Source organism: Pteropus medius, unplaced genomic scaffold (assembly GCF_902729225.1).
Source record: "Pteropus medius unplaced genomic scaffold, Ma_sr-lr_union100, whole genome shotgun sequence".
NCBI classification, from domain to species: domain Eukaryota; kingdom Metazoa; phylum Chordata; class Mammalia; order Chiroptera; family Pteropodidae; genus Pteropus; species Pteropus medius.
Window position 1 is genome coordinate 10,326,262 of NW_024356249.1, and position 14,027 is coordinate 10,340,288.

At 45.0% G+C, this 14,027-nt stretch overlaps 2 protein-coding genes across 2 annotated transcripts in view; both read right to left on the reverse strand.

Moving 5' to 3' along the window:
• Window positions 1-10,131, reverse strand: part of GARIN1A (golgi associated RAB2 interactor 1A) — a 15,165-nt gene extending 5,034 nt beyond the window's left edge. Inside the window, exons 1-4 of the mRNA XM_039860741.1 lie at window positions 6,775-10,131; window positions 4,052-4,236; window positions 3,009-3,258; window positions 1,358-1,476 (exon numbers count right to left, since the gene is read on the reverse strand). Coding sequence (XP_039716675.1) covers window positions 1,358-1,476; window positions 3,009-3,258; window positions 4,052-4,236; window positions 6,775-6,927 — 707 coding nt within the window. The 5' untranslated portion in view covers window positions 6,928-10,131. The remainder of the gene's footprint in view (window positions 1-1,357; window positions 1,477-3,008; window positions 3,259-4,051; window positions 4,237-6,774) is intronic.
• Window positions 10,132-10,288: 157 nt separating this feature from the next.
• HILPDA (hypoxia inducible lipid droplet associated) lies at window positions 10,289-12,246 on the reverse strand. Its single transcript, XM_039860742.1, is given in 3 exon segments — window positions 10,289-10,990; window positions 10,993-11,208; window positions 12,108-12,246. Coding segments are annotated over 2 exon segments (189 nt in total). The 5' UTR covers window positions 11,144-11,208; window positions 12,108-12,246; the 3' UTR covers window positions 10,289-10,952.
• Between the last annotated feature and the right edge of the window lie 1,781 nt (window positions 12,247-14,027).

Genomic DNA, 14,027 nt, shown 5'->3' on the forward strand with positions numbered 1-14,027 from the left:
AAGCAAGTGAGCACACGCCAGTCTGGAGCCATTGTAAACCCTATCCAAGAGATTCCTTTAGAGCAAGGGTGCCCAGCCCCCAGGAATGACAGGTACCAGTCCATGGTCTGTTAGGAACAGGAAGTGAGTGGCGGGCAAGAAAGCAAAGCTTCACCTGTATTTGCAGCTGCTCCCCAGTGCTAGCATCACCACTTCAGCTCCACCTCAGATCATCAGGCATTAAATTCTCACAAAAGCACTGGTCTCCTGGTTGGGGGCTACTGCCTTAGAGTGGAATCTGACAGCTAGTGGCCTAAGTGGCACAGACCCCTGCAGAAACAGGGCCTGAGAGGGTGGTGACCAAATGAAAGAAAGGTGTCAAGCATCACCAGAGTTGCAGTCAGAGGAGCCAGGTAGGGGACTTCAAAGAACCCAAGAAAGCTCCTAAGATGTAATGTCAGCTTTAAAATCAGGAAACAGAAGGAGAGGAGGAGTGATAACCCAGTCCCCACTATGAAGAGTCATCTTAACATGGGACCAGGCCGAGGGGAGGGAGGGGATGTGATCAATTCAGAGTTTAGATCATTTTTAGCCACTGAACATTTTAATTTCAGAACTGAAGCTGCTTTGGCTATTTAAAGGGACCGAAGGACCTTTTATATTCTAAGAGGGAGTCCATGTGCTATGGGGCCTGCCCAGAGAACCAGATTTTACCTAGAGGCAAGAGGAAAATTTCCCCCACTGAAAAAATTATAAAAGGAAGACAAAAATAAATTTGCATCTGATGACACCCTACAAGTTGTACTTGCTGAACATATTGGCTGCACAGTCTTGCTTTAGGTGTCTATCACTTATTACAGGAACAGTCTAATACAATTACTTAGTAAATCAGGGAAATTTTGGAGCCAGCAGTGGTCTCCCCTCTGAGTTACTGTCTTCTCTATTTTACAGAAGAGACTGGCGAGGCAAAGAGAACTCGAGATTGTCTTACCCAAGGGATCCTTGTGAGCTGGAACTGGAGATGAGCCTTTATTAGCTTACCCTTCTTTGAATTCATTTACTCATCTTCCATATGCTCAGCAGAAGGAATGAGGGATGAGTAAATGAATTCAAAGAAGTAAATTTTAATTCGTTCAAAGAATTCATTTCCCATATTCCCTAGGAAAACACTAGGGCTTTCCTAGAATATTCAAATCAATCAGCCACAGACCTTGTTTTCAAGGACAGGTTTACAATAACATTGAGGGGAAAGTCACATGCATAACTGTCTAGAATAAAAAGTGTCACTGACCTCCCCCACCCCCCACCCCGCCACACACACACACACAGCTCTATGCTGCAGGAAGGGGTACTAGAGCTACCTGCACAGAGGACCCACCTTTCTGTTGTGAGCTGGGACCTCCTTGAGAAATCTGAGAAACTTCCGCTGGCCTGCTCAGCCGCCAACAGCATGAAGTTTTCGCTGGGCTGGGTGGATAACAGGAGGCTGCTTTCAGACTAGATGGAGAAATTTACAGTCAGATGACCAGGTCTGCTCCCTGATAGTTCTTGGTCTCTTCAGGCCAGAACCTTGAAGAAACTCACTTGGGTCTTCCAGCCTAGCCCTGGGAACCTGTTCCTTAAACACTAAGCCCCAGAATCATCAGACAAATGGGGCCCCTGGCAGGGCTCTCTCTGATGGGCTGCTGTGGCTACTCTTCCCAGAGCACCACATCTGAACATTAAGAACCAGAGCAGCAGAACTGTAAAAGCTGACTTTCAAAATCAGTGATGGCGTACCTCAAGCACATAACTTAAATGAGAAGAGGAAAGAATTTTAGAGTCTGAAAGCTGAAGATTTTAGGCAAATCATATATCAAGAATTTCCTTCCTGTGCTTCTACCCTAAGTGAGTCCCGGGAAAGCCTTCTGTGTGTCAAAAGGGAAAAAAAAGAAAGCCTTAAATAAACTGATTGGGGAAAGTCAATCTTTGGGGGAAGTATTTACAAACACTTGTGATTAAAAGGTGAAAATCTTTATGTATATAAAAAGCTTTATTTTATAAATCAATATAAAAAAACACAAGGCTGCCAATAGAAAAATGACCGAAGAACACAACAGACAGTGCAAAAAGAAATAAAAATGTAACTGTTCAATCTCATTGAAAATCAGAGAGATGCCACTTTTAACCTATCATTATCAGAAAATTTATTTAAATTTATACCTCTCAATTGTGATAAGGGTACCGTGATATGGTTACATATTATTGGAGAGAGTATAACTTGGTATGAAATTTTCAGAAATAACCTAGCAATATGTAGCGAGAATCTTAGAAATGTTTATACTCTTTGAATTCTACTTCTAAAATTTTATTGAGAAAACAATCAAAACTGTGGACAGTACATATAAATGCTGGTTTTATTTAGCATTATTTACAATAATGAAAAGTCAGAAACAACTCTAAATGTTATGAGGGGAATGGTGAAGTAAATTTTAATTCGTTCATATAACTGAATAGCATAAAATTATCAAAATGATGTGTACAAAGAGCTTTTAAAAGAAATGGAAAAATGCTTATGATATAATCTAAACTGAAAAAAAGGAACATTCAGAAATGTGTATATATTTTATGTCCTCATACATATAAATTAAAAATTATCTTAAAAATAAAGAGTAGAAGGAAAAATGCCAAAATGTTCCAAGAGATTGCTCCGGGCTAAAAAGAAACAGGGGTCATTTTTCTGTAGTTTTCTGATTTTGTTCAGTGAGGATTGTTCCTTTATAATACTGGGGGAAAAAAAAAAACCAGCAATAAAAAATAAAACAATTTTTAAGTAAGTTGTTTATAGTTTTTTTTAAGGAAATTAATTTGCTTTTATGTTCGTAGACCTCGACTTGGTGTGTGTATTACTGACCCTTGAAAATGAAGTCTGCTCATCTGCCCATGACATTAGACTTTATTATCCACCAACCCTTCTGAGGTGCTCTACCTCCGATGCCCCTGCCCCCTGGCCCTGACTCCATAGATCTCGGTGAGAGGGCCTCACTTACTATTGTTTCGGTGGAGCTGCAGGACATCTTGGGCACCAGGCAGTGAGTGAACTGAATTCTTGGGTCTTTGGTGGTGATGGACAGACCTTTCTGCAGAATTTTCACCAAGCGGATCCAGAATTGAAATACGGCCTCTGGGTGTTTTTCGTGGAGCCTCAGGTAGTAGATCTTTTCGGTCACTGTCCTAACCCTCAGGATGCGTTGGAGCCGGTCATAGATTTGTAGCTCTACATACTTCAAGGGGAGAATCCTGGACACAATCAGGAAATTCCCAGGATTTGAATCAACCTTTCTAGTGCCTACTAGAGCTTGGTTTGACCTCACCTGGCTGCCACCTCTGCTTGGGGGATGCCCACAGGAGGGAGCATGTGATCTGAGGAGGGAATCATCACTAAGTTGACTCTGCTCTGATTTTCAAGGCCTTAGTTATTTAGGAATCTGCCCACATTGATAATAAAAGCTGATAGTTGGAGTATAATACCTCACTGAACCCTCACAAAAATTCTTTGATGGAGGAAAGATAAGTATCACTAATACCATTTCATAGATTTTGAAACTGAGGCTCAGAGAAGCTAAGTGATTTGCCTAAGTTTAGATCTTCTTAAGTAGGAACCAGAAATAAGGTTTTCTGACTCCATTTCCAGGTCCCCTTCTCCCTGTATCCTGACTGTGTTGAAAGAGTGAAGAGAAGAATGGATGTCTCCTATACATCTAGGATTTTTTTCAATCACAAAACTTTATAATCTCATTTGACTTTCATACCCCTCATCTTGAAAAAAAAAATCTAAGTCTATATTGACCAAAAAATAAATAAATAAGTGGAAGCCAAGATTCTCAAAAACTAGACTGAAACAGGGACTGGTGCTCTAACCACAGTGCCAAGCACAGTGTTTGGTACTTATAGATGCAAAACAAATATTTGTTAAATGAATGAATGAGATTCTACGTAGTTTATACACTAAACAACACGGTCCCGCCTAGCTGCGAAACAAAGCAGTTGGTCATCCCTCCCCTTCTGGTCCCTCCCTGAAGCCTTTCTTTACCTGCTGAGGTTGATGACTGGGGCACAACCAGGTGTGCTCCAGGTGGAAAACTGACCCTGGGGCCAGGTGACATTGGCCATCAGGAGGACGTTGGGGAGTGGCAATGAGGGCACAGAGGAGGTCACGCCAAGGATCACCGTTGTCAACCCTTCATAGACATCCATCCAGTTCCCGGGCTTAGCGACCTAGAAGTCAGCCCCAGGTATGTGGGTCAGAGAAGCAGAAGACAAAGGTAGAAGGATACAGGTGCTAGAAAATGGCACTTCCACTTGGTGACAAGCTTGGAGCACCTGAGCTTCTCACAAGTGTGCAGGACACTGGGCTGGCCATGACCTGCATCCATCCTTGGTGTGGGTCTCCCCAAATAGACAAGGTCATTGGCAATAGAAACACTATTTCTTCTTCATGTCCTAAGCATTATTTAACTTTAAAAGGATGTACTGGTTAAAAAAAAAAAAAAAAGAAAAGAAAGAAAGAAAGAAAGAAAGAAAGAAAGAAAGAAAGAAAGAAAAGAAAAGAAGAAAGAAAGAAAAAAAAAACTGAGAGGCATTGAATTTTATTCCTTTATCCTAGGGTAGAAGCCAGCGCAGATTTCTAACGGTCTGGAAGGGAGATTGTGAGAAGAAAGTTCCAGAAGGGGAGGAGAGTGAGGAAAGAGCTGTTGAAAGGGGAAGACCTAAGCAGCTCAGCTAGAGGGAAGTTTGGGGAGCTTCTTCTAAGATGACGGAGGGCCCAGCCCATTGCTGGGTCTTGAATGTTCTCTTGCAATGCCTGGGGCTGTGGCAAGACAGGGAGACTAGATGCCTGGCACTGGGGCACAATGTCTCAGCTAACACACCCCTGCCTCACTATCCAGGGTGGATAGAGAAGCACCTGTAAGGAACTACAGAGACCAAGGTAAGGAACATCTGACGGGTGACCCCTATGTCACCGAGACCAGAGGGCTTTCTCCCAATGTTCTAGACTTTGTCAGACCATCGGGACCATTTCACAGCCTATGATGGGACTGGGGACACAGGGAAAGCCCCAGGAATGATTGAAATTTAAGTTCCCACTAATCTGACCAGATGATGCTTCAAAAAAAGTGAATTTTTATTTTGAAAAAAGAAAGTGACATTTCTTGGAGCCCATGTTGTGTAATGAAACTCATATCCACTACAAAACAGAGGAAGTGCTAAACGCATGCTTGTGGGTGATGCTGCTTGGAGGCGATGGTGGTGATGGTGATGCTGAGGAGAGGGGAGAGAGAGAGCAACCTAACTATGTGGGTTGGATCATTTCAAGTCAACTTTAAGTCTGCCATGGGTCAGCTTAAGCAGGCGGGCTTCCCTCACCCGGCACAGTCTGAGTTTCCTTGGTGTTCATCCAAAGAATCTAAATAGTCTCAACATCAGGCTGAAGAGAACAAACATCTTAAGAGAATAAACCTGTTGCCAAAACATCACACCCGAATAGAAATGACTAGAATTTGGTATTCCAGGTCTGGATTACCATGTTACTGCTCCTTCTTCACTGAGAGTGTGTTAGGAATGAGCAAACCCTATGGGTTGCCAGCTGAGCACCCCACCAGGCAGCTCCCTGAAGAAGTGCAGGGACCATGGAGCGCCCAGAGCCATGAAGCAGCTCTCTGAAATCTGGGGGGCTTCATCAGAGAGCAACTTGCTGCTCTGTGACAAGATCTCCTGATTACACCCAAAACCATCTCAAATTGTTCCCACTCTCTCTTCTCTAAGTCCAAAAGGCTTTTAACCCCATCACATGGATTCGTGACTGCAGACTTTCCCTGTGCATTCCAGCCTCTTGCCTTCACCCAGGTACTTGTAGTCCCTCTGCCTGGAATGTCTTTCCCTGCTCTTACACTAACCAACATCTCAGCAATACCTCAAAGAATGGCTTAAGGCCCCACCTTCTGGGAAGCCTGCTTCAACTGTCTAAGTTCAGAGAGAGTGCTGTGAGTTCCCTGAGCCCTGCTTGCTGTGCTCATGCTTTGGTCCAAACCATTCTTAGACGGTTACTCTTTTATAACATGCTCTTGAAACCTAAAAATTCATAAGCTTCTTAGCCAGAGACACTATCTGACCTCTCTTTGCCTCTCCTGTCCCACACACAGCTCAGTTATGTCACACCTGCAAAGGAGCACAGGTGCACAGGTTCCGGCCAGACCACTAGCGGGAGGTGGGCAGCACCTCAGGAAGATGTCACCTGTATTGAAATGATGGCCCAACACTCTCAGTGGATCCATGTTTCCCAGGCCACAAATGCTAACTCCCATCGGTCATATCACCACCTTTTGGGGATGGTAGAATCTGGGCAATTTATCCAAGGGTCTTGCTCTCAAAAATGTCTATTTCTAATCTATCCCAGAGAGAGGAGGTGGGATTTCAGAAAAGGAATTCTGACAGTCACCTTCATCCCCTCCAACCAGCCATTTTGGACTAGTGGCCCCAGGAGGGTACCTATGGACCCCTCCTAAAGAGTAAGCTACTCTCTCCCTTTGCAGGGTATAATTCTATCTCCTTAAAGCTTATGGCCCACAGGGAGCCCCTTGATGCTGTAGGCACAAACAGGTGAACCTGAGACCCAGACTCTCCGGTTTCTCTAGCCAGAGTGGATTTCTCCCTCCGTCCCCCCACAGGGTTTCAAGGCCCTAACACTTTTGAACCAACCCCAGGAACAGACTTTGGAAAGGGAAAGAGAGCTGGCTCCGAGCTGCCCAAGGGTACCTGGATAAAGTTGCTTTCAAACACTGCCGAGTCAGAGAACAAGTTGAATTCTGGAGAATGAATCAGTTTACAAAGAAGGCCATCTTCCACCCCAAGTTCCACTCCAGGGCCTGGTTCCCTGACCTCAGGTGGGAGGCCCCTAATTTTACTCATTGGTTCTTAGGAAGAATGGGCTGGGGAACATCTCTGGGGCTCCACGTAGACCCAGCCCAACTCCAAGGTGTTGGTGTGACCACTGGCCCCCCGGCCTCCACAGCTCCACCTCCCCTCCTGACTGATGGGCTGTCCAGGCTGGGGAGGGCCCGCCGGCTCACAATGGCAGGAGTGACATCAAGGAAGGTGATGGCAACAACAGGAAAGGAAAAAAAGAAGAGGAAAGAAAGGATTAGACAGTTAGAGAGGAGCAAAGCTTTTCTCTTCCTTTTCTACTCTCTAAAAACCAGCAGGTATGAAGCCTATTTCATTTTTTCACTCAATCTCACCCATAAACATTAAGAAAATGACTCTCCCAAGGTTATGCCGAGACAGCACTGAGCTGGCTAGAAGAGCAAGGAAGGCTCTTGGGATATCCACAGCCTTCGATCTTCCCCCTCACAGTGAAGCCTCTCGCAAATTGTCTCTGTGTGACTTGTGCCCACATAAGAAATACCTTGGGGGTGAAAGGGCTCATTATTGACATATTTTGTTATGCTGCATTTTGAAGGATCCTGGAAAAAGAAAAATCATGTTGAAGAAAGGGCTGAATACTGGGAATCAACAGCCGATTAGTTCAATGATATTGTTCAAGTCACTGAGTTTCCTTCTGCTTCCTCTGTAGTAAAATGAAAAGATGGCACCAGAGTTAAGGCCTCAAGCTAAAATCGATAGGGATTTAAAAATCATACTTGGAGTTTTTAAAGATGCTCTGCGTAGGTTCATCTCCATGTCCTTGCTTGCTGTTTGCTCCACTGGGAAACTCTTTCCTAACTTAGCCACCTATTAATTTTTAAAAATTCAGATCCTCTAAGAAGCTTTTCCTTAACATCCACCTCCTGCCCACAAATAACTTTGTACCCACTGTCCTGTACACATCTTTCTATAACAAAACAATGAAACATTATTTGTTTATATGCTTCTCCTCCTACATTCTTATGTATATTATCCGAGATAGTTATGAGATCTTAGTCGATGCCTGACACTACATTCTTATGTATATTATCCGAGATAGTTATGAGATCTTAGTCGATGCCTGACACCAAGAAGGTACTGTGAGCAATGTGCCAGTCAGGATAGGCCAAGTTATGCTGCAGTAACAAAAGACCCCAAACCTTAACACAACAAAGGTTTATTTCTTTGCACGTTCATCAGGGATCAGTTGATCAGTAGGCTCCATAGCATGCCTACTCCAGGACCTACACTAATGGAACAGTTCCATTTGGAGCACTGCTGCTCACCGCGGTGAAAGAAAAAGGGGTTTTAGAGGTTTTTCAACCAGTGTGTAAATGCTCCAACCAAGAATTGACATAAGTCACTTCTACTGACAACTCACTGGCCAGAACTAATTCACGGCCTCATCTAACTGCAAACCTGTCAAGAAGTGCAATTCTATCACATGCCTGGAAGGCAAGGGTAGAACTATTTGGAGTAAATTAACAACTACCATTAATGACCTTCTAATCAATAATCATTCAGCTCACCATCCCTCCTACAGGTGGAATACATTCACTACACCTTCCCCAAAGGAGACAACACGAGAATTCTCTTTAGCCACATCAAGTTCAAATTCAAGAACCTCTGAGTGATGCACAATAGTTGCTATATCAGTTTCAGATATGGCTTGAGGTGGAGATCTATAAATTAAAAAGACAAGCCATGTGCCCCCACATATCAAATATATAATGGTGGACAGGATAAATGTAATAAGGGAGGAAGAATGGGAGACACAGCATGCCAGTGATGATGCTAGTCCACCAAGCAGGTATGATGGTCAAAGAGAATTCCATTGAATAGGACCCATACTGCTTCCTGGGAGGGCATCCTTCAGTAACTGTTTTAAGCCACTGAGATTTTAGGGTTGTTGCTGCAATGTAACCTAACAATGTGTCCTTGACTGGTAATGGAGATTGGAATCTAGGGGCCAGTGTTGCACATTTTAAAAAACTAAAAAACCCTAGTCTGTGCAACGTTGACTTATTTGGAAGGCAGCATAGAGATCTTACTGGAGGCTGGATGGCAACCCATGTTATAGAGTGGCAGAGTATTTGGTAAAACTGGAGAACTTAAGGTGCAGTTCTCCAGCTGAAAAGTTCAAAATACCTCAATTTAGTCAGACAAGCATCTGAATGAGGAAATATATCAAACTTAAATACATCTAGAAAAGGACAGCTTACTGGCACATGAAACTGCCTGAAATCAGAGATAAAAAAACCAACTACATTTTTGAGTACTATACTACCAAAAGATGAGTCACATAAGTCCAGCTGACCACAAATGACCAGAGACAGAAGGTTGGAAGTTGGAAATACTTGATAAACAGACATAAATACCAAAGGACAAGAAATAAAAGTGTCACCTAAACCTCTGGCTTCTAGGGTAGTGGCACTTAACACTCAGAAAGCAAAACTAGCTTGGCAGAGGACATCATGCTCCATTCTTACTCTTTGCAAAAATAAAGTCGCCATACAATGATATGCACACCAAGACGAGAGTGCAAATATACAGGCATACCTCATTTTATTGCACTTTGCAGATATCAAGTTTCATCAACAGTGAGGCAAGAGCCTCTTACCAGCAAAAAGATTACAATCGGATGAGAGCTCATTTTCTACCAATATTTAATGTTTTTTTAGACAATGCTATTGCACTTAATAGACTACAGCATAGTGTAAGCATCTTTTACATGCACTGGGAAACCAAAAAAATTCATGTGGTATTCATAATTGTGATATTGCAGTGGTCTGGAATCCAACCCGCTATATCTGAGGTATGCCTGTATTAACAAGCAGAGGAGTGAATATACTTCAGCATGCAGTAGGGAGTGGGGAAGTGGTGGATATAAGAAAAAAAAAACCCTCTATTTTTATAGAAAGGGCAAGCTGCTTACATCTGGGAAAAATCAGAAACAATCTGTGAGGTATATACATTTTACTAGCTGATCTGGAGAACAATCGGAACTGAGTAGTGATTCTGGTGGATAAATAAGAGTACAGAAGAGAAAAGACAAGGCCTACTAGACTGACAGTCCTCTTTCCCCCAGAATGAAGGTGAGGGGGCTGAAAGCATAAATCATTTTTTTCTTTAGAGATGGACAGAGTCAAGAGAGGATTGAAATGGTCTCGACATAGGCTGGCAACCAGTAGATACAGGAGAGACACAAATGCCCCTGCTTCCAAATTCAGAGGTTCATTTGCCTCATGTTTTAAACACAGTGTTTTAAGCGCTTTCCGCTCCAAAGTTTTAAAATGTTAACCTCGGATCTACGAATTAAGACTGTTCCCTAACCACTAATTTCAAATGCAGAAGGCAACATGACACATAGTGGAAATATATCAACTTTATTTCATTAGAAAAATTCACTTAAGCCACATGGTGGCTATGTCTATGTCTCAAGCAGGCATTGTCATCCCACTGCCAATACATACACATATACACTATGTTGGAGGAAGGACTTAAAAATATAAAACGAAGAGAACTGGACACTGAATATTCTTATCTTCCCCCTCCCTAAGGCCAACCCATACACCTCAATTCTTACCCACACCCAGAGGAGCTCAGGTGAAAAAGAAGCCGAACACCAAAGAAACCGAACATAAGACACTCAAGTCCAAAAGAACTCTTGGCAGATGTTTAGGAAGTACGGCTAAAAACACCATCATCTCCCAACGGCTGAAGATGCACAGAGCCTTCTTCTAAAAAGATGTCAGAGCCACCATGCCAAGGACAGCAAAGAGTACAACAGACTCTGGGGAAAAGAGTGAGATCACTCCATCCACCCCACAGCCACAGACAACCCAGTCACACATATGTTCTAAACAGGCTCTTTTCCCCAGCAAGAAGCATCCAGATGGAGGGGGATCTTCAAGGTCTAGTAATAGTTCTGGTAACACTGATGCTGATTTCGCCTGCCCAGGAACTGGGATACCTGGTTGGACAGGGTTAGGCCAGTGTTCCAAGGTTATAGCCGGTGGAGGGAGGTCTTATCACACCCTTCTGGATGGATGTTTTGGAAGGCCCTTGGGGGCTCTATGCTGGCTAGTTGACCTCTGGTGGTCCAAGAGCTCCAGGCCGATGGGCTCTCCAGTAAGCCCTCCACTAACTCCACAAGTCTGATGAAGACGGAGAGCAGGGTCAGCATCACACCTAAGAGATAAAGGTTCAATATATGCTTCATGGCTGAAAGGATCCCACTTTGTAGAACAGCAGAGCTGCCTTCTGCCTCTGGCAGGACTCTGGATCCTAAGGAAAGACAGGCAAGGTTAGTCTACAGCCTTTGGGATATGCATGATCTGGCCCTGACCCTTCTGTCTCCCCATAAAGCTAAGGGAGACGCCAGCCAGCCAGGGAGGCAGGGATGCCTGGATGTTCTTCCACAGAAGCTCAAGTATATTTACATTGTAAACCCCATGGCTGCAGAGCCAGTCTTGCTTCTTGGACTAATTCAATAGCATGCCTTAAAACTTTTACTTTTCTTTTTTTTAAGTAAAATTTACTTCTCCTGCCAGGTGCAATGCACAATCGATCCCTATACCACAGTCCAGGGACCAGAAACCTTCCCGAAGTAAAGACCAAGTCCTTTGGGGATTGAGGATATAAGAACGTGGCCTTGAGAAAGCAACTTGCCTGGAAGTCTCCCTCACATCTGTCAGGTTCCAGCTAATCAAACTTTTTGAAAGTCAAAATAATTCTAAGAGTCAAATCCATTAAGTTCACTTATTAATAAATATACTTTACCAACAATGCGTCAGGCACGCTCAAAGGTACTAGGGCCACATGGGGCCCTGTAGACATGAACCCTGTCCTCTTGGGGCTTACAGTCCAGAGGCGACAGGCAAGAAAACACAAACCCAACCAACACGCCAAGTGTTGTGACAGAAGTAGATACTAAAAACACCTGGGGGGTGCGGGGGGAAGGGCACGGCATGGACGCCTAACCCAGCACTGCCGAGCATGGAGTAGGTCACATGGATCCTGGTTAGGGCTATCCGTGGAGAAAGTAGGCCTGGGGCAGCTGAAGACGGACCCAGGTGGGGACGGATCGATGAGGAAGCTCCAGGAGGAGCAGCCACAGTCGGGGAAATAGGCGGCCCAACCCGCACGAAGCCCGGGGACCTGGCGAAGTCTAGGGGTCCGCTCACCTCCAGAAGGGCCGGGAGGGAGTGGCCCGCTCGCTGTAACAGCTGGTCGTACAGGAGTCGGGAAGAAAGTCAGTCAACGAGAGCGTGAAGTCACGATCCAGACGGCCACCAGGAGACAAGGCGAAGTACTCAGCCAAGAACAAGAAACGCGGCCCACGGGGCCCACACTGCCCACTTATAGCCTCCGCTCTGCCACGCAGGTTGCGTACGCGCACGCGCACGCGCACGCGGGCCCTCACGCACGAGCCCTGCCGCACGTCCGCGGCCCCGCCCCCGCCCCCAGGCCAGGGCGGCGGGGGTCGGGGGCGGTACCCTGTGTTCCCAGCCAGAGCTGTTTCGAAAACCGCGCACCATGAGTTTCTGAGTCAGTGAGGTCGACAGTGGGATAACGCGTTGTGTGTTAACTTCGACTGCCTTTTCTTGCTGCAGGAAGTGTTGGAAGGGACCGGAAAGTTTCCCCCCTTCCCAAATCGGTGAAAAATACACCTGAGGTGCCCCAATCCAATCATACTGGATGGGATGAAATCCGGGCAGTGGAGAGTGGGCTCTTCACCAGAGATTTCAGCAAAGCACAGATTAGTCCCCACCCACCCCTCCCCAGTTTACTCCGTTCCAGAGACCGAAGAGCTGACTTCCTAGGGTTTCACTTCCTAGAGATAAAAATTCCAGACTCGCCCCCGTTCATGCAAAGTCCTGAGGTTTAATTTAACAAATTCTGATTTCTACGAGTTTGTTACGTTGTTTAAGGAAATGTGAAATATTCAACTGGCGCAGGTGTCTGCGCCTAACTACACATGGACGTCACTTTGCACTCATCCGGCTCCAGTTTCCTCATATAAAATGTGGCCCCTAGGATATTTTTAAGATGACTTCAGATTTAACCAAAGAGCTAGGAGGTCCCAGTCCAGCTGTATGACCAAATTTGGGGGCTAGGAAGCCTAAGAATCCCAACCCAAATAAATGTAGCCGTTCTGTCGTGAGAGCACCCAGTGACGGATCAGAAAGTAGAGTCATGGGGAGACACCGGGAATGGAGAGGCCCTAGGAAGGAACATCGATGCCGTGGAAGGGAAGGCTGTCGGTGGTTTCACAGCTTGTCTCCTGAGGAGAAGGGGAGAGGACCAAAGTTCAGGGGTAGGTGACTCTAGGCAGGTCCATTGAGCTCTAGGACTGGAGGTTACGCGTGTCAGGTTAAAAAGCCCCGGCTGGATGGTTGGGAACCCGGAATATCCCCGGGCTATCCTCCGACTCTGCGGTCTGGGCTGAAAAGGGACTGAACCAGCGGGAAGGGAGGAGCCAAATCCCAACTGCGACCTTTCCCCTACTTTCCGTGCTCCGTTGGGGGGAGGAGAGGCAGGACAAGAGAAAGTTGTAGATAGAGACGTGTTGGCAGGCAGGCACTTTGAAATTAATTTTTCTACTCAGCCCACAGGAATTTTTGGTTTTTTATTATACTAGAATTTTGTCCGTTTTTGTGCTGGACTCAGTGACTCTTTTCTCATACTGTTATTAGGCGAGGTTCAAGCTCTGAAATCACCACCAAGTGTCCCAAATGCTACCTCTTGCTAGCTGGGGACCTTGAGGGAATCCTTTAAGCTTTCTGTACTTTGGTTTCGACTGTTATATGGGATGATAACAGTCCTTACCTGGAAATTAAATGAGTAAATCCACATAAAGCACTGAGAAAGCACATAAACATTCGGTAAGTATTATCTCTGTCATCAACTACAGAACTCCCAATGAGGGACTTTGCTCATAACAGCCTATATGCAGTGAGTGGATGCAGGAAGTACACAATAACTCTTTGGGCTCTGCTTATTGTGAGTTGTAAATTTTTATTTTCACACAGCTCTGATGTAGAGATGGGCATCTCTCCCACAATTCCCTTTCTCCACCTCCCTCCCCTCCTCACCCTTCCCCA